Source organism: Oncorhynchus gorbuscha, linkage group LG14 (genome assembly GCF_021184085.1).
Source record: "Oncorhynchus gorbuscha isolate QuinsamMale2020 ecotype Even-year linkage group LG14, OgorEven_v1.0, whole genome shotgun sequence".
In the NCBI taxonomy this organism is placed as follows: domain Eukaryota; kingdom Metazoa; phylum Chordata; class Actinopteri; order Salmoniformes; family Salmonidae; genus Oncorhynchus; species Oncorhynchus gorbuscha.
This window is the reverse complement of record NC_060186.1, coordinates 80,018,467-80,045,218: the sequence shown is the minus strand read 5'-3', so window position 1 is coordinate 80,045,218 and position 26,752 is coordinate 80,018,467. Positions and strand designations below refer to the sequence as shown.

General features: G+C 45.2%; 1 protein-coding gene across 2 annotated transcripts in view; it reads right to left on the bottom strand.

The window, feature by feature from the left end:
- The window catches only part of snx17 (sorting nexin 17), a 97,487-nt gene that overhangs the window by 49,153 nt on the left and 21,582 nt on the right, over positions 1-26,752 (bottom strand). For both annotated transcript variants that reach the window (XM_046299096.1, XM_046299095.1), the window contains exons 4-7: positions 17,386-17,450; positions 11,352-11,462; positions 10,598-10,688; positions 223-310 (exon numbers count right to left, since the gene is read on the bottom strand). In XM_046299096.1, the coding sequence (XP_046155052.1) occupies positions 223-310; positions 10,598-10,688; positions 11,352-11,462; positions 17,386-17,450 (355 nt within the window). The remainder of the gene's footprint in view (positions 1-222; positions 311-10,597; positions 10,689-11,351; positions 11,463-17,385; positions 17,451-26,752) is intronic.

Sequence of the window (26,752 nt, the reverse complement as noted above, 5' to 3'; positions counted from 1 at the left end):
CTAGATTAGAGAATCCAGACTGGTCCTCACTTGTCAGCACTTGGAAGCAGAGAAACCTTGTAACAGTTGCTTCTTCCTAAAACGAGCCGAGTGGTTGACATTTGTTGAGTATCTGTGTTGTATTTAACTGCCAGCTATTCAATCCAAGTGACTGTAGTTCTGATTGGACAAGTAGTTAGAACATGACAATCAACATGTAGAGAGGTAGAGGAGTAGAGATACCTTTTCCGCAGGATGATGTGGAACTCTGAGCTTCGTAAGCTGGTGACTGATACGTACGGTAACTCAAACTCCTGCAGCTTCCTCACAACTGGAGAGAGAGAGAGAGAGAGAGAGAGAGAGAGAGAGAAAGACAGATGAGGACAGTCCATCTGGACAGAACCCAGCAGGGTCCATCTGGACAGAACCCAGCAGGGTCCATCTGGACAGAACCCAGTAGGGTCCATCTGGACAGAACCCAGCAGGGTCCATCTGGACAGAACCCAGTAGGGTCCATCTGGACAGAACCCAGCAGGGTCCATCTGGACAGAACCCAGCAGGGTCCATCTGGACAGAACATAGCAGGGTCCATCTGGACAGAACCCAGCAGGGTCCATCTGGACAGAACCCAGCAGGGTCCATCTGGACAGAACATAGCAGGGTCCATCTGGACAGAACCCAGCAGGGTCCATCTGGACAGAACCCAGCAGGGTCCATCTGGACAGAACCCAGCAGGGTCCATCTGGACAGAACCCAGCAGGGTCCATCTGGACAGAACACATCAGGGTCCATCTGGACAGAACACAGCAGGGTCCATCTGGACAGAACACAGCAGGGTCCATCTGGACAAAACCCAGCAGGGTCCATCTGGACAGAACCCAGCAGAGTCCATCTGGACAGAACCACCACTAACTGTTATAGGCCTATTTCTATTGCGCCCTGTTTATCAAAAGTGTTAGAAAAACTTGTCCATAATCAACTGACTGGCTTTCTTGATGTCTATAGTATTCTCTCTGGTATGTAATCTGGTTTCCACTCAGGTTATGGATGTGTCACTGCAACCTTAAAGGTCCTCAATGATGTCACCATTCCCCTTGATTCTAAGCAATGTTGTTCTGCTATTTTTATTGACTTGGCCAAAGCTTTTGATACGGTAGACCATTTCATGCTTGTGGGCCGGCTAAGAAGTATTGGTGTCTCTGAGGGGTCTTTGGCCTGGTTTGCTAACTACCTCTCTCAAAGGGTGCAGTGTATAAAGTCAGAATATTTGCTGTCTCAGCCACTGCCTGTCACCAAGGGAGTACCCCAAGGCTCGATCCTAGGCCCCACGTGCTGGCACCTCCCCGGATTGTGTGTTAAATGCTCTACAACAAAGCTTTCATAGTGTCCAACAAGCTTTATCTACCCTTAGCCTTGTTCTTAACACCTTCAAAACAAAGGTTATGTGGTTTGGTAAGAAGAATGCCCCTCCCCCCACATGTGTGATTACTACTTCTGAGGGTTTAGAGCTTGAGGTAGTCACCTCATACAAGTACTTGGGAGTATGGCTAGACTGCACACTGTCCTTCTCTCAGCACATATCAAAGCTACAGGCTAAGGTTAAATCTAGACTTGGTTTCCTCTATCGTAATCGCTCCTCTTTCACCCCAGCTGCCAAACTAACACTGATTCAGATTACCATCCTGCTAGGTTACGGAGACGTAATTTATAGATCGGCAGGTAAAGGGAGCTCTCGAGCAGCTAGAGCTGCAACAAACACTCAAACTGGACAGTTCTATCTCCATCTCTTCATTCAAAGACTCAATCATGGACACTGACAGTTGTGGCTGCTTTGCGTGATGTATTGTATCCATCTACCTGACAGGTGTGACATGTCAAGAAGCTGATTAAACAGCATGATTATTACATAGGTGCACCTTGTGCTGGGGACAATAACAGGCCACTAAAATGTGCAGTTTTATCACAACACAATGCCACAGATGTCTCAAGTTTTGCGGGAGCGTGCAATTGGCATGCTGACTGCAGGAATATCCACCAAAGCGGTGGCCAGAGAATTTAATGTTAATTTCTCCTCCAACGTAATTTTAGAGAATTTGGCAGTACGTCCAATGGGCCTCACAACTGCAGACCATGTGTATGGCTTTGTGCGCGAGCGGTTTGCTGATAACATTGTGAACATAGTGCCCCACGGTGGGGTTATGGTATGGGCAGGCATAAGCTACGGACAACAAACACAATTGCATTTTATCAATGTCAATTTGAATGCACAGAGATACCGTGACGAGATCCTGAGGCCCATTGGCGTGCCATTCATCTGCCGCCATCACCTCATGTTTCATCATGATAATGCAAAGACCCATGTCGCAAGGATCTGTACACAATTACTGGAAGCTGAACATGTCCCAGTTATTTTATGGCCTGCATACTCTCCAGACATGTTACCCATTGAGCTGTTTGGGATGCTCTGGATCGACAGCGTGTTCCAGTTTCCGCCAATATCCAGCAACTTCACACAGCCATTGAAGAGGAGTGGGACAACATTCCACAGGCCACAATCAACAGCCTGATCAACTCTATGTGAAGGAGATGTGTCGTTCTGCTTGAGGTAAATGGAGGCCACACCAGATACTGACTGGTTTTCTGACCCACAACTCCTACCTTTTTATGATGATATCTATGACCAACAGATATACATCTGTATTCCCAGTCATGTGAAATCCATAGATTAGGGCCAATTAACTGATTTCCTTATATGAACTTTAACTCAGTAAAATGAGTTGAAATTGTTGCATGTTGCATTTATACTTCTGTCCAACATAGATGGACAGACAAAGCTATATGTTACAGAGGTTCAATCTAGTCCATAGGGGAACTCCTGAATTGTTTCCTCATTGTTTTAGCTAGCCTACAGGAGGAAAACATGCTAACTACGCACACAGACCGTCACTCCTCCTCCAAGGAGTTTTAGTATGCTGGGCAGTATGCACTCCACACCCTTCCAAGCCTCACTCTCAATGTTGGCTCATTCATGAATGAAAATACCAAATCTAAATCTAAAAATCTGATAAATATACAAAAAGGTCTTTACAGAAGCATGACAGTGATCTCATTGCTATCTCACTCACTCTGTTATGAAGGTAATTTGTTTTAGTCTAACGTCACAAATGGCACCCTATACCCTACGTAGTACACACCTTTTGACCAGGGCCCATTGTGCATTGTATGGAATAGGGTGCCCTTTGGAACACACTTCTTGTGATTGTACATAGACTCCCCTTTTTTCTCTGTGTTATTGACTTGTTAATTGTTTACTCCATGTGTAACTCTGTGTTGTCTGTTCACACTGCTATGCTTTATCTTGGCCAGGTCGCAGTTGCAAATGAGAACCTGTTCTCAACTAGCCTACCTGGTTAAATAAAGGGGAAATAAAAAAAATAAAAAAATTAGCTAATATTTTGCACCGATTCCTTATATTTTGCAATCAGCTCCTCAATTAATTTCCTAGTGGGAGATTTAGGAACCAAATAAGCAAAAACACAAGTTAAAATGAAGGCATGAAAATGTTATTGTATAATTCCTTTTCTACTTCCTTTCCATTTATGATTTAAGTCACATAATAGTTGTATTGTTTCACATCAGGTGTCCCTCCGCTCTGCTGTGCGTTTCCAGGGAAAGAACCTGAGTAAGTCTGATAAGCTGTCTGTAGGTACATCTAGTCACCAACCTACAGTATATGGGCAACCATACCAAGACGTTGTCTGACCGGGTCTTTCCTGTTACTGACACATTTTCCATAAAGTGGAGCGAAAAGGAGACACTAGAGAGACCGTCGTCAACAGGAGACACTAGAGAGACCGTCGTCAACAACAGGAGACACTAGAGAGACCGTCATCAACAACAGGAGACACTAGAGAGACCGTCAACAACAGGAGACACTAGAGAGACCATCAACAACAGGAGACACTAGAGAGACCATCAACAACAGGAGACACTAGAGAGACTGTCGTCAACAACAGGAGACACTAGAGAGACCGTAGTCAACAACAGGAGACACTAGAGAGACCGTCATCAACAGGAGACACTAGAGAGACCGTCGTCAACAGGAGACACTAGAGAGACCGTCGTCAACAGGAGACACTAGAGAGACCGTCAACAACAGGAGACACTAGAGAGACTGTCATCAACAACAGGAGACACTAGAGAGACCGTAGTCAACAACAGGAGACACTAGAGACCGTCATCAACAGGAGACACTAGAGAGACCGTCGTCAACAGGAGACACTAGAGAGCGAGAGACCGTCATCAACAGGAGACACTAGAGAGACCGTCGTCAACAACAGGAGACACTAGAGAGACCGTCGTCAACAACAGGAGACACTAGAGAGACCATCAACAACAGGAGACACTAGAGAGACCGTCGTCAAAAGGAGACACTAGAGAGCGAGAGACCGTCGTCAACAGGAGACACTAGAGAGACCGTCGTCAACAACAGGAGACACTAGAGAGCGAGAGACCGTCGTCAACAGGAGACACTAGAGAGACCGTCGTCAACAACAGGAGACACTAGAGAGACCGTCGTCAACAACAGGAGACACTAGAGAGACCGTCGTCAACAACAGGAGACACTAGAGAGACCGTCATCATCAACAGGAGACACTAGAGAGACCGTCGTCAACAGGAGACACTAGAGAGACCATCATCAACAGGAGACACTAGAGAGACAGTCGTCATCAACAGGAGACACTAGAGAGACCGTCGTCAACAACAGGAGACACTAGAGAGACCGTCGTCAACAACAGGAGACACTAGAGAGACCGTTGTCAACAGGAGACACTAGAGAGACCGTCGTCAACAACAGGAGACACTAGAGAGACCGTCGTCATCAACAGGAGACACTAGAGAGACCGTCGTCATCAACAGGAGACACTAGAGAGACCGTCGTCAACAGGAGACACTAGAGAGACCATCATCAACAGGAGACACTAGAGAGACCGTCGTCATCAACAGGAGACACTAGAGAGACCGTCGTCATCAACAGGAGACACTAGAGAGACCGTCGTCAACAGGAGACACTAGAGAGACCATCATCAACAGGAGACACTAGAGAGACCGTCGTCAACAACAGGAGACACTAGAGAGACCGTCGTCAACAACAGGAGACACTAGAGAGACCGTCGTCAACAACAGGAGACACTAGAGAGACCGTCAACAACAGGAGACACTAGAGAGACCGTCGTCAAACAAAAGGAGACACTAGAGAGACCGTCGTCAACAACAGGAGACACTAGAGAGACCGTCAACAACAGGAGACACTAGAGAGACCGTCGTCAAACAAAAGGAGACACTAGAGAGACCGTCGTCAACAACAGGAGACACTAGAGAGACCGTCGTCAACAACAGGAGACACTAGAGAGACCGTCGTCATCAACAGGAGACACTAGAGAGACCGTCGTCAACAACAGGAGACACTAGAGAGACCGTCATCAACAGGAGACACTAGAGAGACCGTCGTCAACAACAGGAGACACTAGAGAGACCGTCGTCATCAACAGGAGACACTAGAGAGACCATCATCAACAGGAGACACTAGAGAGACCTTCGTCAACAACAGGAGACACTAGAGAGACCGTCGTCAACAACAGGAGACACTAGAGAGACCGTCATCAACAGGAGACACTAGACCTTCGTCAACAACAGGAGACACTAGAGAGACCGTCGTCAACAACAGGAGACACTAGAGAGACCGTCATCAACAGGAGACACTAGAGAGACCGTCGTCAACAACAGGAGACACTAGAGAGACCGTCGTCAACAGGAGACACTAGAGAGACCGTCGTCAACAGGAGACACTAGAGAGACCGTCGTCAACAACAGGAGACACTAGAGAGACCGTCGTCAACAACAGGAGACACTAGAGAGACCGTCGTCAACAACAGGAGACACTAGAGAGACCGTAGTCAACAACAGGAGACACTAGAGAGACCATCAACAACAGGAGACACTAGAGAGACCGTCGTCAACAACAGGAGACACTAGAGAGACCGTCGTCAACAACAGGAGACACTAGAGAGACCGTCGTCAACAGGAGACACTAGAGAGACCATCATCAACAGGAGACACTAGAGAGACCGTCGTCATCAACAGGAGACACTAGAGAGACCGTCGTCATCAACAGGAGACACTAGAGAGACCGTCGTCAACAGGAGACACTAGAGAGACCATCATCAACAGGAGACACTAGAGAGACCGTCGTCAACAACAGGAGACACTAGAGAGACCGTCGTCAACAACAGGAGACACTAGAGAGACCGTCGTCAACAACAGGAGACACTAGAGAGACCGTCGTCAAACAAAAGGAGACACTAGAGAGACCGTCGTCAAACAAAAGGAGACACTAGAGAGACCGTCGTCAACAACAGGAGACACTAGAGAGACCGTCAACAACAGGAGACACTAGAGAGACCGTCGTCAAACAAAAGGAGACACTAGAGAGACCGTCGTCAACAACAGGAGACACTAGAGAGACCGTCGTCAACAACAGGAGACACTAGAGAGACCGTCGTCATCAACAGGAGACACTAGAGAGACCGTCGTCAACAACAGGAGACACTAGAGAGACCGTCATCAACAGGAGACACTAGAGAGACCGTCGTCAACAACAGGAGACACTAGAGAGACCGTCGTCATCAACAGGAGACACTAGAGAGACCATCATCAACAGGAGACACTAGAGAGACCTTCGTCAACAACAGGAGACACTAGAGAGACCGTCGTCAACAACAGGAGACACTAGAGAGACCGTCATCAACAGGAGACACTAGACCTTCGTCAACAACAGGAGACACTAGAGAGACCGTCGTCAACAACAGGAGACACTAGAGAGACCGTCATCAACAGGAGACACTAGAGAGACCGTCGTCAACAACAGGAGACACTAGAGAGACCGTCGTCAACAGGAGACACTAGAGAGACCGTCGTCAACAGGAGACACTAGAGAGACCGTCGTCAACAACAGGAGACACTAGAGAGACCGTCGTCAACAACAGGAGACACTAGAGAGACCGTCGTCAACAACAGGAGACACTAGAGAGACCGTAGTCAACAACAGGAGACACTAGAGAGACCATCAACAACAGGAGACACTGGAGAGACCGTCGTCAACAACAGGAGACACTAGAGAGACCGTCGTCAACAACAGGAGACACTAGAGAGACCATCAACAACAGGAGACACTAGAGAGACCGTTGTCAACAACAGGAGACACTAGAGAGACCGTCGTCAACAACAGGAGACACTAGAGAGACCGTCGTCAACAACAGGAGACACTAGAGAGACCGTCGTCAACAACAGGAGACACTAGAGCGACCGTCGTCAACAGGAGACACTAGAGAGACCGTCGTCAACAGGAGACACTAGAGAGACCGTCGTCAACAGGAGACACTAGAGAGACCGTCGTCAGCAACAGGAGACACTAGAGAGACCGTCGTCAACAACAGGAGACACTAGAGAGACCGTCGTCAACAACAGGAGACACTAGAGAGACCGTCGTCAACAACAGGAGACACTAGAGACTGTCGTCAACAGGAGACACTAGAGAGACCGTCGTCAACAGGAGACACTAGAGAGACCGTCGTCAACAACAGGAGACACTAGAGAGACCATCAACAACAGGAGACACTAGAGAGACCGTCGTCAACAACAGGAGACACTAGAGAGACCATCAACAACAGGAGACACTAGAGAGACCGTAGTCAACAACAGGAGACACTAGAGAGACCGTAGTCAACAACAGGAGACACTAGAGAGACCGTCGTCAACAACAGGAGACACTAGAGAGACCGTCGTCATCAACAGGAGACACTAGAGAGACCGTCATCAACAACAAGAGACACTAGAGAGACCGTAGTCAACAACAGGAGACACTAGAGCGACTGTCGTCAACAACAGGAGACACTAGAGAGACCGTCGTCAACAACAGGAGACACTAGAGACCGTCGTCAACAACAGGAGACACTAGAGAGCGAGAGACCGTCGTCAACAACAGGAGACACTAGAGAGACCGTCGTCAACAGGAGACACTAGAGAGACCGTCGTCAACAACAGGAGACACTAGAGAGACCGTCGTCAACAACAGGAGACACTAGAGAGACCGTCGTCAACAACAGGAGACACTAGAGAGACCGTCAACAACAGGAGACACTAGAGAGACCGTCATCAACAACAGGAGACACTAGAGAGCGAGAGACCGTCGTCAATAACAGGAGACACTAGAGAGACCGTCGTCAACAACAGGAGACACTAGAGAGACCGTCGTCAATAACAGGAGACACTAGAGAGACCGTCGTCAATAACAGGAGACACTAGAGAGACCGTCGTCAATAACAGGAGACACTAGAGAGACCATCAACAACAGGAGACACTAGAGAGACCGTCAACAACAGTAGACATTAAAATCCCAACGTATCCCTTTAAGATGGCTAAGTGAAACGACCACATCAAAATCCCAACGTATCCCTTTAAGATGGCTAAGTGAAACGACCACGTCAAAATCCCAACGTATCCCTTTAAGATGGCTAAGTGAAACGACCACATCAAAATCCCAAAGTATCCCTTTAAGATGGCTAAGTGAAACGACCACGTCAAAATCCCAAAGTATCCCTTTAAGATGGCTAAGTGAAACGACCACGTCAAAATCCCAAAGTATCCCTTTAAGATGGCTAAGTGAAACGACCACGTCAAAATCCCAACGTATCCCTTTAAGATGGCTAAGTGAAACGACCACGTCAAAATCCCAACGTATCCCTTTAAGATGGCTAAGTGAAACGACCACGTCAAAATCCCAACGTATCCCTTTAAGATGGCTAAGTGAAACGACCACATCAAAATCCCAAAGTATCCCTTTAAGATGGCTAAGTGAAACGACCACGTCAAAATCCCAAAGTATCCCTTTAAGATGGCTAAGTGAAACGACCACGTCAAAATCCCAAAGTATCCCTTTAAGATGGCTAAGTGAAACGACCACATCAAAATCCCAACGTATCCCTTTAAGATGGCTAAGTGAAACGACCACGTCAAAATCCCAAAGTATCCCTTTAAGATGGCTAAGTGAAACGACCACATCAAAATCCCAACGTATCCCTTTAAGATGGCTAAGTGAAACGACCACATCACAGTCATAGTAACACTTCGATCACACCGACAAAATAGTCGACAGCGTCATCTTGATATGTCTGTAACAGTTCAACATTCACCTTCTGCCACTATTTCTGTCAAGCCGTCCACACATACAGTTTGACACATACGTTTAGATGAATCCTAAATGTACGCACCGCCCACACAGAACGCACTGCGGCTGCCTCCGCAACGCAAATGCTGCAAGGCAAACGCAGCGTTTTTCATTGGAAATGAATGCAACTCTGGTGTGATCGAAGCGTTAGGGTCTCCAAAAAGGCCACGGCCGGCTCTGACTGCATGTGTGGGTACGAAGATCCACAAGCCACTGCAGCCCCTCATTATGGCCAGGTCGCAGTTGCAAATGAGAACTTGTTCTCAACTAGCCTACCTGGTTAAATAAAGGTGAACAAAAATACAAATAAAAAAATAAAATAAATTATGAATTCAGAATTTTGTTGTGGCCCCCAGTCCTTCCCCGGTATAGGAGATAGAGCCATTTGGCCTTTCAGATTGTATTTCATTCAGATACCACTGCATTTCATTCAGATACCACTGCATCTCATTCAGATATCACTGCATCTCATTCAGATACCACTGCATCTCATTCAGATACCACTGCATCTCATTCAGATATCACTGCATCTCATTCAGATACCACTGCATCTCATTCAGATATCACTGCATCTCATTCAGATACCACTGCATCTCATTCAGATACCACTGCATCTCATTCAGATACCACTGCATCTCATTCAGATACCACTGCATCTCATTCAGATACCACTGCATCTCATTCAGATACCACTGCATCTCATTCAGATACCACTGCATCTCATTCAGATACCACTGCATCTCATTCAGATACCACTGCATCTCATTCAGATACCACTGCATCTCATTCAGATACCACTGCATCTCATTCAGATACCACTGCATCTCATTCAGATACCACTGCATCTCATTCAGATACCACTGCATCTCATTCAGATACCACTGCATCTCATTCAGATACCACTGCATCTCATTCAGATACCACTGCATCTCATTCAGATACCACTGCATTTCATTCAGATACCACTGCATCTCATTCAGATACCACTGCATCTCATTCAGATACCACTGCATCTCATTCAGATACCACTGTATTTCATTCAGATACCACTGCATCTCATTCAGATACCACTGCATCTCATTCAGATACCACTGCATCTCATTCAGATACCACTGCATCTCATTCAGATACCACTGCATCTCATTCAGATACCACTGCATCTCATTCAGATACCACTGCATCTCATTCAGATACCACTGCATCTCATTCAGATACCACTGCATCTCATTCAGATACCACTGCATCTCATTCAGATACCACTGCATCCCATTCAGATACCACTGTATTCCAGTCCTCTGAACGGTTAGCGGAGGGTTAAAGTTGAATGCTTACACGTTAATCCCCCGTCCACTCCTTCTCGAACCAGGAAGAGGCTGAAATAACCAACCAGCTCATCAGGAAGGTCCAGTTTTGACGCAACAGCCTGCGAATCAGAAAACAGACAGGAAGATCATCTCTGGTTCATCTTTTTTGTGTGTGTTAGATATGAAACCACAACTCCGTACAAAACATCATGTAGCTTTTCAAAAGCATTTTATCCACTGACTGACAGCTATCCGGTACAGTCTCCGGTCAAGTCCTTCTCGTATAGAACATCATTTTATGGAGAACACAGTTATAGTAACAGCTGTCTGTTCAACATAACGGTTCTGGATCTATCTGGGAGAGAATGCTGCCTTTACAGCTATATGTTATAGTAACAGCTGACTGTTCAACATAACGGTTCTGGACCTATCTGGGAGAGAATGCTGCCTTTACAGCTATATGTTATAGTAACAGCTGTCTGTTCAACATAACGGTTCTGGATCTATCTGGGAGAGAATGCTGCCTTTACAGCTATATGTTATAGTAACAGCTGACTGTTCAACATAACGGTTCTGGATCTATCTGGGAGAGAATGTTGGCTGAAGAATATCCAGAGGTAATTCTCCCTCCCTAAGCTTCCATAGGGTTCCTGGTAGTGTTGGTAAGGCTTTTCATTGTATAAAAAACATTCCGTATAGTGTGTTCACTCTGAACTCTTCAACACCGATTACTAATAATCCGGTAGAAGTCTGTCTTTTGAAACCCAGTCGAGACGGTTTACCTCCAGGACGTCCTCTGTTTGGTCGGAGGTCAGGATGTTGACCTCGACCTTCTGGCCGTTAGACAGGTAGATCTCCAGAGGAACCTCTTCGGTTGGGATCTGCTGGGTCTCCTATACGGGATTGACAGGTTATATACAGGTTACAGAAGACAGAATGTGTTCCATGACAGACAGAATGTGTTCCATGACAGACAGTGTAGTCAGTACAGACCAGAGAGTTAGTTCTCTCCAGTCAGGGAAGTAGGTTTTTATCTATGGCATATATTATCTATCCCCACTCTCCCTGTAAGAGTCGCAGGGTAAAGTCAGTATCTGGATTTTATGCTTCTATGACATCATATAGTTACATAATGTCTTATTACAGGATGACAATCCTACATTGACAGGAGGAAGACGACAATCAATTTAAAAAGCAGAGAAGCTCGCACAATTGGCCCAGCGTCGTCCGAGTTAGGGGAGGGTTTGGCCGGGGGGGTTTACTTGTCTCATTGAGCTCTAGCGACTCCTTGTGGCAGGTCGGGTGCCTGCAGGCTGACTTCGGTCGGCAGTTGAACGGCGTTTCCTCTGACACGTTGGTGCAGCTGGCTTCGGGGTTAAGCAGGCGGGAGTTAAGAAGCGCGGTTTGGCGGATCATGTTTCGTAGGCCTCGTGACTCGATCTTCGCCTCTCCTGAACCCGTTGGGGAGTTGCAGCGATGAGACAAGATGGTAGTCACGAAATTGGGAGAAAAAGGGGATCAAATATATATATTTTTATTGTAATAAATTAATATGAAAAAAAAATCAATCTAAGCAGCTAACATTCTGCCTGCTTCCTCCTCTCAGCTTTCGTGCCCATGCTGGGTAAATTACTGTTTAATCTTTCCCTGTCCCCCACTGCTAGACAGAAGGTGTCAGAGTGTATCTGGATTGCTGGGGAAGTGTGTGTGTGTGTGTGTGTGTGTGTGTGTGTGTGTGTGTGTGTGTGTGTGTGTGTGTGTGTGTGTGTGTGTGTGTGTGTGTGTGTGTGTGTGTGTGTGTGTGTGTGTGTGTGTGTGTGTGTGTGTGTGTGTGTGTGTGTGTGTGTGTGTAGCTCCGATAAAGTGCCAAGGCCAGGCTGGCTGGCTGCTGGCTGAGAACTCATTCTCTATTCTGCCGTTGTCCTTTCAGCATGAGGTAGGGGAGAGGAGGGAGGGGGAAGAGGGAGAGATGAGGGATGATGAAGGGATGCAGAGGAGTGAGAGAGGGGGGGGTGATAAAATAGAGAGATCTGGTGAGACGCAGGGTGTACACCACCTTGAATGACATATCTGATGAAAGTAGATTTACGCCATGCAGCCGAGCAGCACAGTCAGGTCACTTCCTGGGGTGAGTGATGGCTCTCACTTCCATGCTCACACTATCAACCAATAGGAAAACTAGCCTTCACTGAGCAGCAATAGCATCACCGCTATGAGCCAATGGGAACACGAGCCTTCACTGAGCATCCCGCTATGAGCCAATGGGAACACTAGCCTTCACTGAGCAGCAATAGCATCACCGCTATGAGCCAATGGGAACACTAGCCTTCACTGAGCATCCCACTATGAGCCAATGGGAACACTAGCCTTCACTGAGCATCCCACTATGAGCCAATGGGAACACTAGCCTTCACTGAGCATCCCGCTATGAGCCAATGGGAACACTAGCCTTCACTGAGCATCCCGCTATGAGCCAATGGGAACAATAGCCTTCACTGAGCATCCCGTTATGAGCCAATGGGAACACTAGCCTTCACTGAGCATCCCGCTATGAGCCAATGGGAACACTAGCCTTCACTGAGCATCCCGCTATGAGCCAATGGGAACACTAGCCTTCACTGAGCATCCCGCTATGAGCCAATGGGAACACTAGCCTTCACTGAGCATCCCGCTATGAGCCAATGGGAACACTAGCCTTCACTGAGCATCCCGCTATGAGCCAATGGGAACACTAGCCTTCACTGAGCATCCCGCTATGAGCCAATGGGAACACTAGCCTTCACTGAGCATCCCGCTATGAGCCAATGGGAACACTAGCCTTCACTGAGCATGTCATGTTTTGTCTTAGATTGTCTTGTCATTTTGCTTTTCCCTCTGTTCATTTTCCCCCTGCTGGTCTTTTTAGGTTCGTTCCCCTTTTTCTCTCTCCCTTCCTCTCTCTCTTCTCTCTATCGTTCCGTTCCTGCTCCCAGCTGTTCCTATTCCCCTAATCAATCATTTAGTCTTCCCACACCTGTTCCCTATCTTTTTCCCTGATTAGAGTCCCTATTTCTCCCCTTGTTTTCCGTTTCTGCCCTGTCGGATCCTTGTCTATTGTTCACCGTGCTGTGTCTGTGTATCGCCCTGTCGTGTCGTGTTTCCCTCAGATGCTGCGTGGTGAGCAGGTGTCTGAGTCTGCTACGTTCAAGTGCCTTCCCGAGGCAACCTGCAGTTCATGATCGAGTCTCCAGTCTGTTCTCGTCATTACGAGTGGAATTATGCTTTATGATTGTAGATTTACTTTACTGGATTAAAGACTCTGTTTTCGCCAAGTCGCTTTTGGGTCCTCATTCACCTGCATAACAGAGCATCCCGCTATGAGCCAATGGGAACACTAGCATTGATTTACAGTGAACATATCATGAATATTCATTCCAAATCAATCATTTCAATGTTCCATCTATATGCTAACAAGCAACTGGGGAAACAGTTTTCTAGGAAAGGAACGCAGTTAACAAAAAGCTCTGGGTATAACAAAAAAACACACACACACACACACACACACACACACACACACACACACACACACACACACACACACACACACACACACACACACACACACACACACACACACACACACACACACACACACACACACACACACACACACACACACACACACACACACACACACACAGGATCGATTCTCTCTGTAACGTCTTCTGTGTTTCAGAGAAGAAATCTAAAATACCATTCGACATAAGTATGTTTGTACATCATGATTTGGCATACTGTATGACAGTAATGTACACACAACGACTCATAACTCGTGTCACATTTAAAACATCTGTTCTTCCTTCGTTAATGGCAGATTACACAGTACACACGGTAGAGGGGATTCAACTCCTACACTGGCTGCGTGTCACTGGGTGGCTCAAACTGACCAATGATGGTGAGGTTGTGTCACCGTAGTGATGTGTCTGAAAGAATCGTTTAACATATACCACACACACACACACCACACACACAGGAGAATAGAATGAGCAGCCTTCCCCAAAAAACCCTGCCTACATTGTCCACCATGCTGTTTTCTATCCCCTTCCACCCCTTCCACCCCCAACACACACACACGCATGCACCCACACACCCACGTGTGAACTATGACGAACATTGTGAATGTCAAACTGTGGCTGATAACTATTACCAAGACTGAAGCAATTACTGAGTCAGCAGTGTGTGTGTGTGTGTGTGTGTGTGTGTGTGTGTGTGTGTGTGTGTGTGTGTGTGTGTGTGTGTGTGTGTGTGTGTGTGTGTGTGTGTGTGTGTGTGTGTGTGTGTGTGTGTGTGTGTGTGTGTGTGTGTGTGTGTGTGTGTCTGTGGGTATTTGTGCCACATGGCTAACAGAGCATCAAACAGCCAACAGCCTGCTGAGGAGTCTGTTTTACGTAGAACAGAACTGACACACACTGCTGAACACTTCAACTGGCTCTGCACGCACAACGACTGATGCTACGAGACTTATTTATTATCGCTAAATAATGTAAAACACTTGCTCTCCAAAACATAAATATTGGTGAGTGCCTTCCTGTATTTATGAAATAATAAATATATATATAAATTCAGCAAAAAAAGAAACGTCCCTTTTTCAGGACTATGTCTTTCAAAGATAATTTGAATTTTTACAAATTACTTCACAGATCTTCATTGTAAAGGGTTTAAACACTGTTTCCCAGGCTTGTTCAATGAACCATAAACAATCAATGAGCATGCATCTGTGGAACGGTCGTTAAGACACTAACAGCTTACAGACGGTAGGCAATTAAGGTCACAGTAATGAAAACTTAGGACACTAAAGAGGCTTTCCTACTGACTGAAAAACACCAACAGAAAGGTTCCCAGGGTCCCTGCTCATCTGGGTGAACGTGCCTTAGGCATGCTGCAAGGAGGCATGAGGACTGCAGATGTGCCCAGGGTCCCTGCTCATCTGGGTGAACGTGCCTTAGGCATGCTGCAAGGAGGCATGAGGACTGCAGATGTGGCCAGGGCAATAAATTGCAATGTCCGTACTCTGAGGCGCCTAAGAGAGCGCTACAGGGAGACAGGATGGACAGCTGATCGTCCTCGCAGTGGCAGACCAAGTGTAACAACGCCTGCACAGGATCGGTACGTCTGAACAGCACACCTGCAGGACAGGTACATCTAAACGTCACACCTGCAGGACAGGTACATCTAAACGTCACACCTGCAGGACAGGTACATCTAAACATCACACCTGCAGGACAGGTACAGGATGGTAACAACAACTGCACAGGATCGGTACATCTAAACATCACACCTGTAGGACAGGTACAGGATGGTAACAACAACTGCACAGGATCGGTACATCTAAACATCACACCTGCAGGACAGGTACAGGATGGCAACAACACCTGCACAGGACAGGTACATTTAAACGTCACTGCAGGACAGGTACAGGATGGTAACAACACCTGCACAGGACAGGTACATCTAAACGTCACACCTGCAGGACAGGTACAGGATGGCAACAACACCTGCACAGGATCGGTACATCTAAACATCACACCTGCAGGACAGGTACAGGATGGTAACAACACCTGCACAGGATCGGTACATCTAAACATCACACCTGCAGGACAGGTACAGGATGGTAACAACACCTGCACAGGATCGGTACATCTAAACGTCACTGCAGGACAGGTACAGGATGGTAACAACACCTGCACAGGATCGGTACATCTGAACATCACACCTGCAGGACAGGTACAGGATGGTAACAACACCGCCGGAGTTACACCAGGAACACACAGAGGCCTGTGCTCTGGAGCAGGATCCATTTGGAGGTGGAGGGTCCGCCATAGTCTGGGGCGGTGTGTCATAGCATCTTCGGACTGAGCTGGTTGCGATCTCAACGCTGTGCGTTACAGGGAAGACATCCTCCTCCCTCATGTGGTACCCTTCCTGCAGGCTCATCCTGACATGAACTTCCAGCATGACAATGCCACCAGTCATACTGCTGGTTCTGTGTGTGATTTCCTGCAAGACAGGTTCTGCCATGGTCAGCGAAGAGCCTGGATCTCAATCGCATTAAGCACGTCTGGGACCTTTTGGATCGGAGGGTAAGGGCTAGGGCCAGAAATGTCCGGAAACTTGCAGCTGCCTTGGTGGAAGAGTTGGGTAACTTCTCACAGCAAGAACTGGCAAATCTGCTGCAGTCCATAAGGAGGAGATGCACTGCAGTACCTAATGCAGCTGGTGGCCACACCAGATACTGACTGTTACTTTTGATTTTGACCACCCCTTTGTTCAGGGACACATTATTCCATTTCTGTCAGTCACGTACGTGTCTGTGGAACCTGTTCAGTTTGTCTCAGTTGTTGAATCTTGTTATGTTCATACAAACATTTACACATTTGAAGTTTTCTGAAAATAAAATGCAGTTGACAGTGAGAGGACGTTTCTTTTTTGCTGAGTTTAGATATTCTATTCTACCGAGCCATTTACTTTTTATTCATGTCTTCCTCTTATCTCTTTTAGTTGTTGCATTATCGAGAGGGAACCTGGAAGGAAGCATTTCATTGGACGGTGTACTCCATGGGCATGGGTACGACTGATATAACTTAAAAACACCCACAGCTTCCTGATGAACTGACACACACGCCTCTTGATGAGACGTCCTACGTAGAACAGAACTGCTCTGAACATAGATCAGCTATGTTGAACAGAACAAATACACAGCCGGGAGTAAAGGACAGCTAGCTACAGACAGAACAGTAAGAAAACCAGGGGGTAATAACAACTAGTTACAGTACCAACCTGCTGGGCTTTTCTTAGAAAGCTGTTGAACATCTCGGAGGCACCGAGCATGGGATCCTGCCGCACTGTTGGAAGAGAGAGAGAGAAGATTATAAAAGAGAAACTGGAGATTCTCTTTTTGCCCCTCTCTCACCATCTCCTCATTTAAAATGTCATGCCACCACTTGTCCAAAAACTATGTTGGTATTTGGTTTCATTAGTCCATTGTTGACATAAGCAAAATATTTTGTGACCGTCAGCAAATTAGGGTTTCAAGATATGTAACTTTCAAAATACAGAAATCATCCCTGTATGAAATCAAACGATGCATTTTGCATCATCATACGAGGAAAGTTCCTCAAAGACACCTTGATAAGATCATTACCTGACAATATCTCACCACTCATTGTACTGGGTGACTTCAACTTCCATACTTCGACTCATTTCTTTCCACCTCTTTCTTTCCCGGGCTTGCCTCTTTTGACCTCACCCTTTTCCCAGTCTCCCTCCCACTCACAAGGCAGGCAATATGCTTGACCTCATCTTTAAGTCAAGCATATTCGCCTACTGATCTCACTGCAACCCCCCTCCAGGTCTCTGATCATTACTTTATTTTTCTCGCTCTTCCAACATTACCCACTCAGCCCCTACCCAGATGGTCATGCACCGTCGTAATCTTCGCTCGTTTTCCCCAACTGCTCTCCTCTTCTATTCCATCATCACATCCTTCCCCTAAATCCTTCTCCCTCCTGTCTGCCTCGTCAAACCTACCCTCCTCCCTCCCCTCCTGCTCTTTGGCTGAGTGACTCACTGAGTGATCACAGAACAGGGCTGCAGATAGCTGAGGAAAAGTACATTTTTAGAGGTTCTATCATCCTTCCACTCTCTCCTTGCTAGATTTTCTTCTTCTGTATCTGCTGCTGAAGCCCCTTCCTATCACTCTAAATTCCAAGCCTCTGCCTCCAACCCTGGGAAACTTCTACACCTTCTCCCATCTTTAATCCTCCACCCCCTCCCTCCCTTTCTGCAGATGACTTTGTCAACCACTTTGAAAAAAAGGTTAACGACATCATTCACTCAGCCAACTGAGTCCACTCACAGGGAACTTTCCTTGTCCTCTTTTTACCCTCGCTCTCCAGATGAAATCCTGCGACTAATGATGTCCAGCAACCGGACAATCTGCCCACTCGACCCCATCCCTTCTTTAGACTTCCTCTGGAGACCTACTCCAATTCCTCATCAACTCTACCCTGACCACTTGCTGCGCCCCCCCTCACTTCAAGGTGGCCGGAGTCGCTCCCCTATTCAAGAAACCAAGACTCGACCCCTCTGACGTCAAAAACGTCTGGTACCCCTTCTTTCTAAAACACTTGAGCGTGCTCCCTCTTACCAAATCTCTCGTTATTTCTCTCCGAATTATCTCTTTGACCCTAACAAGTCAGGCTTCAAGACGGGGTCACTCAGAGACTGCTATTCACTACACCACGGAGGCTCTCCGCAGCCAAAGCTGGCTGACTCCTCATCCTCCTAGATCGCTCCGCTGCCTTCAACACTGTGATCCATCAGATCCTCCTTTTCGCTCTTCACTACACCACGGAGGCTCTCCGCACTGCCAAAGCTGACTCCTCATCCTCCTAGATCTCTCCTCTGCCTTCAACACTGTGATCCATCAGATCCTCCTTTCCGCCCTCTCAGGTCTGGGCTAACCCCCTCCCAGGGTGCAAAGAACCTTAGTGTGACCCTGGACCACACTGTCGTTCTCTGCAAACATCATAGTAAGGAATCACTCCTGGGGTTTCATGCTCTACGACATCTGTAGAGTACGACCTTACCTCACACAGGAAGCGGTGCAGGTCCTAATCCGGGTCATATCCATCTGGACTATCGCAACTTATCCAGAAGGTTGCAGCCCGTCAAGGTGTTCAACTTTATCAAGTTCTCCCATGTCACCCTGCTCCTCCGTACACTCCACTGGCTTCCTCTGAAAGACCATGGAATAGCAAGAGGAACCGCCCCTCCCTACCTTCAGGCTATGCTCAAACCCAACATCCCAACCCACCTCTGGTCTCTTGGCCATTCCACCCTTACAGGAGGTCAGCTTCTGCCCAGTCAAAGCTCTTCCCTATCCCGTCACCCCAATGGAGGAAACAGCTGCCCCCTGATGCTAAGAGTCCCTACCCATCTTCCCAAAACGTCTGCAACCTCAAAGATATTCTTAAAGATATGTCTTACAACTGTGCTTTTGTCGTCTCACCTAGCTACTTACTATGACTGTGCTGTGGTCGTTTCTCTTAGCTACTTACGACTGTGATGTGGTCGTCTCACCTAGCTATCGTAAAATGTTGCGCAATATATATTCCACAAATCTAACAAAGATTGATTTAATTCCATCTAATTGTACGTACACTTTCTTCGCAATTTTGAATTATATTCATCAAAAAACTCCTATACCAACAAAACGTTGTGGTTTTGACGTCGAGAAAGTGATATGTCGTATTGGGACTTTTAGTTGGAAGGATGAACCCAATCAGAATGTTTAACAGAAACCTAAACCTGCAGTATTCCCTTTAAGATGAAAGCGTTAGTGCAGATTGATGAGGTCCACGTAGATATAAACTACTACTACTACTGATGAGGTCCACGTAGAACTACTACTACAGATTGATGAGGTCACTAGATGAAAGCACTAACGAGGTCCCTTTGGATAAGAGAGACTGCTAAATTACTCAAATGTAAAAGGCAAGATCACTTTTAGATCTGGACCTCATCAATCTGTAGTAGTAGTAGGTATATCTACGTGGACCTCATCAGTAGTAGTAGTAGTAGGTTATATCTACGTGGACCTCATCAATCTGTAGTAGGGTATATCTACGTGGACCTCATCAGTAGCAGGTTATATCTAATATATATAATAATAATAATATAATAATAATAATATATGCCATTTAGCAGACGCTTTTATCCAAAGCGACTTACAGTCATGTGTGCATACATTCTACGTATGGGTGGTCCAGGGGAACGAACCCACTACCCTGGCGTTACAAGCGCCATGCTCTACCAACTGAGCTACACAGGACCACCTGTGTGGACCTCATCAATCTGTAGTAGTAGTAGTAGGTTATATCTACGTGGACCTCATCAATCTGTAGTAGGGTATATCTACGTGGACCTCATCAGTAGTAGTAGTAGGTTATATCTACGTGGACCTCATCAGTAGTAGTAGTAGTAGGTTATATCTACGTGGACCTCATCAATCTGTAGTAGTAGTAGTAGGTATATCTACGTGGACCTCATCAGTAGTAGTAGTAGTAGGTTATATCTACGTGGACCTCATCAATCTGTAGTAGGGTATATCTACGTGGACCTCATCAGTAGCAGGTTATATCTATGTGGACCACATCAATCTGTAGTAGTAGTAGTAGGTTATATCTACGTGGACCTCAATCTGTAGTAGTAGTAGTAGGTTATATCTACGTGGACCTCATCAATCTGTAGTAGTAGTAGTTCTACGTGGACCTCATCAGTAGTAGTAGTAGGTTATATCTACGTGGACCTCAATCTGTAGTAGTAGTTCTACGTGGACCTCATAAATCTGTAGTAGTAGTTCTACGTGGACCTCATCAATCTGTAGTAGTAGTAGGTTATATCTACGTGGACCTCATCAGTAGTAGTAGTAGGTTATATCTACGTGGACCTCATCAATCTGTAGTAGTAGTTCTACGTGGACCTCATCAGTAGTAGTAGTAGGTTATATCTACGTGGACCTCAATCTGTAGTAGTAGTTCTACGTGGACCTCATAAATCTGTAGTAGTAGTTCTACGTGGACCTCATCAATCTGTAGTAGTAGTAGGTTATATCTACGTGGACCTCATCAGTAGTAGTAGTAGGTTATATCTACGTGGACCTCATCAATCTGTAGTAGTAGTTCTACGTGGACCTCATCAATCTGTAGTAGTAGTTCTACGTGGACCTCATCAATCTGTAGTAGTAGGTTATATCTACGTGGACCTCATCAATCTGTAGTAGTAGTTCTACGTGGACCTCATAAATCTGTAGTAGTAGTAGGTTATATCTACGTGGACCTCAATTTGTAGTAGTAGTTCTACGTGGACCTCAATCTGTAATAGTAGTTCTACGTGGACCTCATCAATCTGTAGTAGTAGTTCTACGTGGACCTCATCAATCTGTAGTAGTAGTAGGTTATATCTACGTGGACCTCATCAGTAGTAGTAGTAGGTTATATCTACGTGGACCTCATCAATCTGTAGTAGTAGTAGGTTATATCTACGTGGACCTCATCAGTAGTAGTAGTAGGTTATATCTATGTGGACCTCAATCTGTAGTAGTAGTAGGTTATATCTACGTGGACCTCATCAATCTGTAGTAGTAGTTCTACGTGGACCTCATCAGTAGTAGTAGTAGGTTATATCTACGTGGACCTCAATCTGTAGTAGTAGTAGGTTATATCTATGTGGACCTCATCAGTAGTAGTAGTAGGTTATATCTACGTGGACCTAATCAATCTGTAGTAGTAGTTCTACATGGACCTCATCAGTAGTAGTAGTAGGTTATATCTACGTGGACCTCATCAGTAGTAGTAGTAGGTTATATCTACGTGGACCTCATCAGTAGTAGTAGTAGGTTATATCTACGTGGACCTCATCAGTAGTAGTAGTAGGTTATATCTACGTGGACCTCAATCTGTAGTAGTAGTAGGTTATATCTATGTGGACTTCATCAATCTGTAGTAGTAGGTTATATCTACGTGGACCTCATCAATCTGTAGTAGTAGTTCTACGTGGACCTCATCAGTAGTAGTAGTAGGTTATATCTACGTGGACCTCAATCTGTAGTAGTAGTAGGTTATATCTATGTGGACCTCATCAGTAGTAGTAGTAGGTTATATCTACGTGGACCTCATCAGTAGTAGTAGTAGGTTATATCTACGTGGACCTCAATCTGTAGTAGTAGTAGGTTATATCTATGTGGACTTCATCAATCTGTAGTAGTAGGTTATATCTACGTGGACCTCATCAATCTGTAGTAGTAGTTCTACGTGGACCTCATCAGTAGTAGTAGTAGGTTATATCTACGTGGACCTCATCAGTAGTAGTAGTAGGTTATATCTATGTGGACCTCAATCTGTAATAGTAGTTCTACGTGGACCTCATCAATCTGTAGTAGTAGTAGGTTATATCTACGTGGACCTCATCAGTAGTAGTAGTAGGTTATATCTATGTGGACCTCATCAATCTGTAGTAGTAGTTCTACGTGGACCTCATCAGTAGTAGTAGTAGGTTATATCTACGTGGACCTCAATCTGTAGTAGTAGTTCTACGTGGACCTCATCAGTAGTAGTAGTAGTAGGTTATATCTACGTGGACCTCATCAGTAGTAGTTGTAGGTTATATCTACGTGGACCTCATCAATCTGTAGTCATAGTTCTACGTGGACCTCATCAGTAGTAGTAGTAGGTTATATCTACGTGGACCTCATCAATCTGTAGTAGTAGTAGGTTATATCTACGTGGACCTCATCAATCTGTAGTAGTAGTAGGTTATATCTACATGGACCTCATCAGTAGTAGTAGTAGGTTATATCTACGTGGACCTCATCAGTAGTAGTAGTAGGTTATATCTACGTGGACCTCAATCTGTAATAGTAGTTCTACGTGGACCTCATCAATCTGTAGTAGTAGTTCTACGTGGACCTCATCAGTAGTAGTAGTAGTAGGTTATATCTATGTGGACCTCATCAGTAGTAGTAGTAGGTTATATCTACGTGGACCTCATCAGTAGTAGTAGTAGGTTATATCTACGTGGACCTCATCAGTAGTAGTAGTAGGTTATATCTACGTGGACCTCATCAGTAGTAGTAGTAGGTTATATCTACGTGGACCTCATCAGTAGTAGTAGTAGGTTATATCTACGTGGACCTCATCAGTAGTAGTAGTAGGTTATATCTACGTGGACCTCATCAGTAGTAGTAGTAGGTTATATCTACGTGGACCTCAATCTGTAATAGTAGTTCTACGTGGACCTCATCAATCTGTAGTAGTAGTTCTACGTGGACCTCATCAATCTGTAGTAGTAGTAGGTTATATCTACGTGGACCTCATCAATCTGTAGTCATAGTTCTACGTGGACCTCATCAATCTGTAGTAGTAGTAGGTTATATCTACGTGGACCTCATCAATCTGTAGTAGTAGTTCTACGTGGACCTCATCAATCTGTAGTAGTAGTTCTACGTGGACCTCATCAATCTGTAGTAGTAGTTCTACGTGGACCTCATCAATCTGTAGTAGTAATAGGTTATATCTATGTGGACCTCATCAGTAGTAGTAGTAGGTTATATCTACGTGGACCTCATCAATCTGTAGTAGTAGTTCTACGTGGACCTCATCAATCTGTAGTAGTAGTTCTACGTGGACCTCATCAATCTGTAGTAGTAGTAGGTTATATCTACGTGGACCTCATCAATCTGTAGTCATAGTTCTACGTGGACCTCATCAATCTGTAGTAGTAGTAGGTTATATCTACGTGGACCTCATCAGTAGTAGTAGTAGGTTATATCTACGTGGACCTCATCAATCTGTAGTAGTAGTTCTACGTGGACCTCATCAATCTGTAGTAGTAGTTCTACGTGGACCTCATCAATCTGTAGTAGTAGTTCTACGTGGACCTCATCAATCTGTAGTAGTAATAGGTTATATCTATGTGGACCTCAATCTGTAGTAGTAGTAGTAGGTTATATCTACGTGGACCTCATCAATCTGTAGTAGTAGTAGGTTATATCTACGTGGACCTCATCAATCTGTAGTAGTAGTAGGTTATATCTACGTGGAGCTCATCAGTAGTAGTAGTAGGTTATATCTACGTGGACCTCATCAGTAGTAGTAGTAGGTTATATCTACGTGGACCTCATCAATCTGTAGTAGTAGTTCTACGTGGACCTCATCAGTAGTAGTAGTAGGTTATATCTACGTGGACCTCATCAATCTGTAGTCATAGTTCTACGTGGACCTCATCAATCTGTAGTAGTAGTAGGTTATATCTACGTGGACCTCATCAATCTGTAGTAGTAGTTCTATGTGGACCTCATCAGTAGTAGTAGTAGGTTATATCTACGTGGACCTCATCAATCTGTAGTCATAGTTCTACGTGGACCTCATCAATCTGTAGTAGTAGTAGGTTATATCTACGTGGACCTCATCAGTAGTAGTAGTAGGTTATATCTACGTGGACCTCATCAGTTTCTACCAGTACTCGAAGATGGAAACTGGGCACTGTTTCTGCCAGTTCAGTTCCACGCATGTCTTATCTATGTGTGTGTGTGTGTGTTCGGCCACAGTTCACCCTTGACCTGCTTGAGGAAGCGTTAGGCCAAAGCGGAGGTTGAGGTCAGGTTGGATGGGGCAACATAACCTAACGTCCACTTGGACCTTTGACTGAGGAGGAACGAGCAGAAAAATAAAATAACATTTTACATCTTCCTGACAAGGACCCACACTGAGGGGTGAAACTGACAATTAGTTTTAACTGTCCACTCAACCCTGGAAAGTTTTTTTGGGTTACATATTGCACCTAACATAATACAACTTTCCCATTGGTTCTGAGGATCTATCTGGGATAGGAATCTATTGGAACAGTGAGTTGGTCTGATTTTTAGGTCTGTCGGGGGGGAAGAGGACAGCCAAGAGGCATTGGCCCCAAGTAAGTGCTTATTAGGGTCTGCTCAGAAAAGTATAACACTAGTTCAGACACCTAGAGCTATAGTGTAGCCTACAGACAGACCAGTTTTAGCCTGTACTTACGGTGTTCTCAGATCAGTATTACCTTGAGTCAAAAGCCCGTAAAGTAAGCTGCTGCCCACACTAAAACCACACCAGGCTAAAAACAGACAGTCAGCGACTAACTAGGTATTCTGATACAGGGATTGGTCATTCTGGTTGCTATGGGGAAATGTTCCAACGGGAGATCATGAGTCAGCTACTGTCTATTCCACTATACTGCCCTTTAATTGATTTTTATTGAGTCAGCTACTGTCTGTTCCACTATACTGCCCTTTAATTGAGTCAGCTACTGTCTATTCTACTATACTGCCCTTTTATTGAGTCAGCTACTGTCTATTCTACTATACTGCCCTTTTATTGAGTCAGCTACTGTCTATGCTACTATACTGCCCTTTAATTGACTTTTATTGTGTCAGCTACTGTCTATTCTACTATACTGCCCTTTAATTGAGTCAGCTACTGTCTGTTCCACTATACTGCCCTTTTATTGATTTTTATTGAGTCAGCTACTGTCTATTCTACTATACTGCCCTTTAATTGAGTCAGCTACTGTCTATTCTACTATACTGCCCTTTTATTGATTTTTATCGAGTCAGCTACTGTCTATTCTACTATACTGCCCTTTAATTGAGTCAGCTACTGTCTATTCTACTATACTGCCCTTTAATTGAGTCAGCTACTGTCTATTCTACTATACTGCCCTTTAATTGAGTCAGCTACTGTCTATTCTACTATACTGCCCTTTAATTGATTTTTATTGAGTCAGCTACTGTCTGTTCCACTATACTGCCCTTTAATTGACTTTTATTGAGTCAGCTACTGTCTATTCTACTATACTGCCCTTTAATTGATTTTTATCGAGTCAGCTACTGTCTATTCTACTATACTGCCCTTTAATTGAGTCAGCTACTGTCTATTCTACTATACTGCCCTTTAATTGATTTTTATCGAGTCAGCTACTGTCTATTCTACTATACTGCCCTTTAATTGAGTCAGCTACTGTCTGTTCCACTATACTGCCCTTTTATTGATTTTTATCGAGTCAGCTACTGTCTATTCTACTATACTGCCCTTTAATTGAGTCAGCTACTGTCTATTCTACTATACTGCCCTTTAATTGAGTCAGCTACTGTCTATTCTACTATACTGCCCTTTAATTGAGTCAGCTACTGTCTATTCTACTATACTGCCCTTTTATTGAGTCAGCTACTGTCTGTTCCACTATACTGCCCTTTAATTTACTTTTATTGAGTCAGCTACTGTCTATTCTACTATACTGCCCTTTAATTGAGTCAGCTACTGTCTGTTCCACTATACTGCCCTTTTATTGAGTCAGCTTCTGTCTATTCTACTATACTGCCCTTTTATTGAGTCAGCTACTGTCTGTTCCACTATACTGCCCTTTAATTGAGTCAGCTACTGTCTATTCCACTATACTGCCCTTTAATTGAGTCAGCTACTGTCTGTTCCACTATACTGCCCTTTAATTGAGTCAGCTACTGTCTATTCTACTATACTGCCCTTTTATTGAGTCAGCTACTGTCTGTTCCACTATACTGCCCTTTAATTTACTTTTATTGAGTCAGCTACTGTCT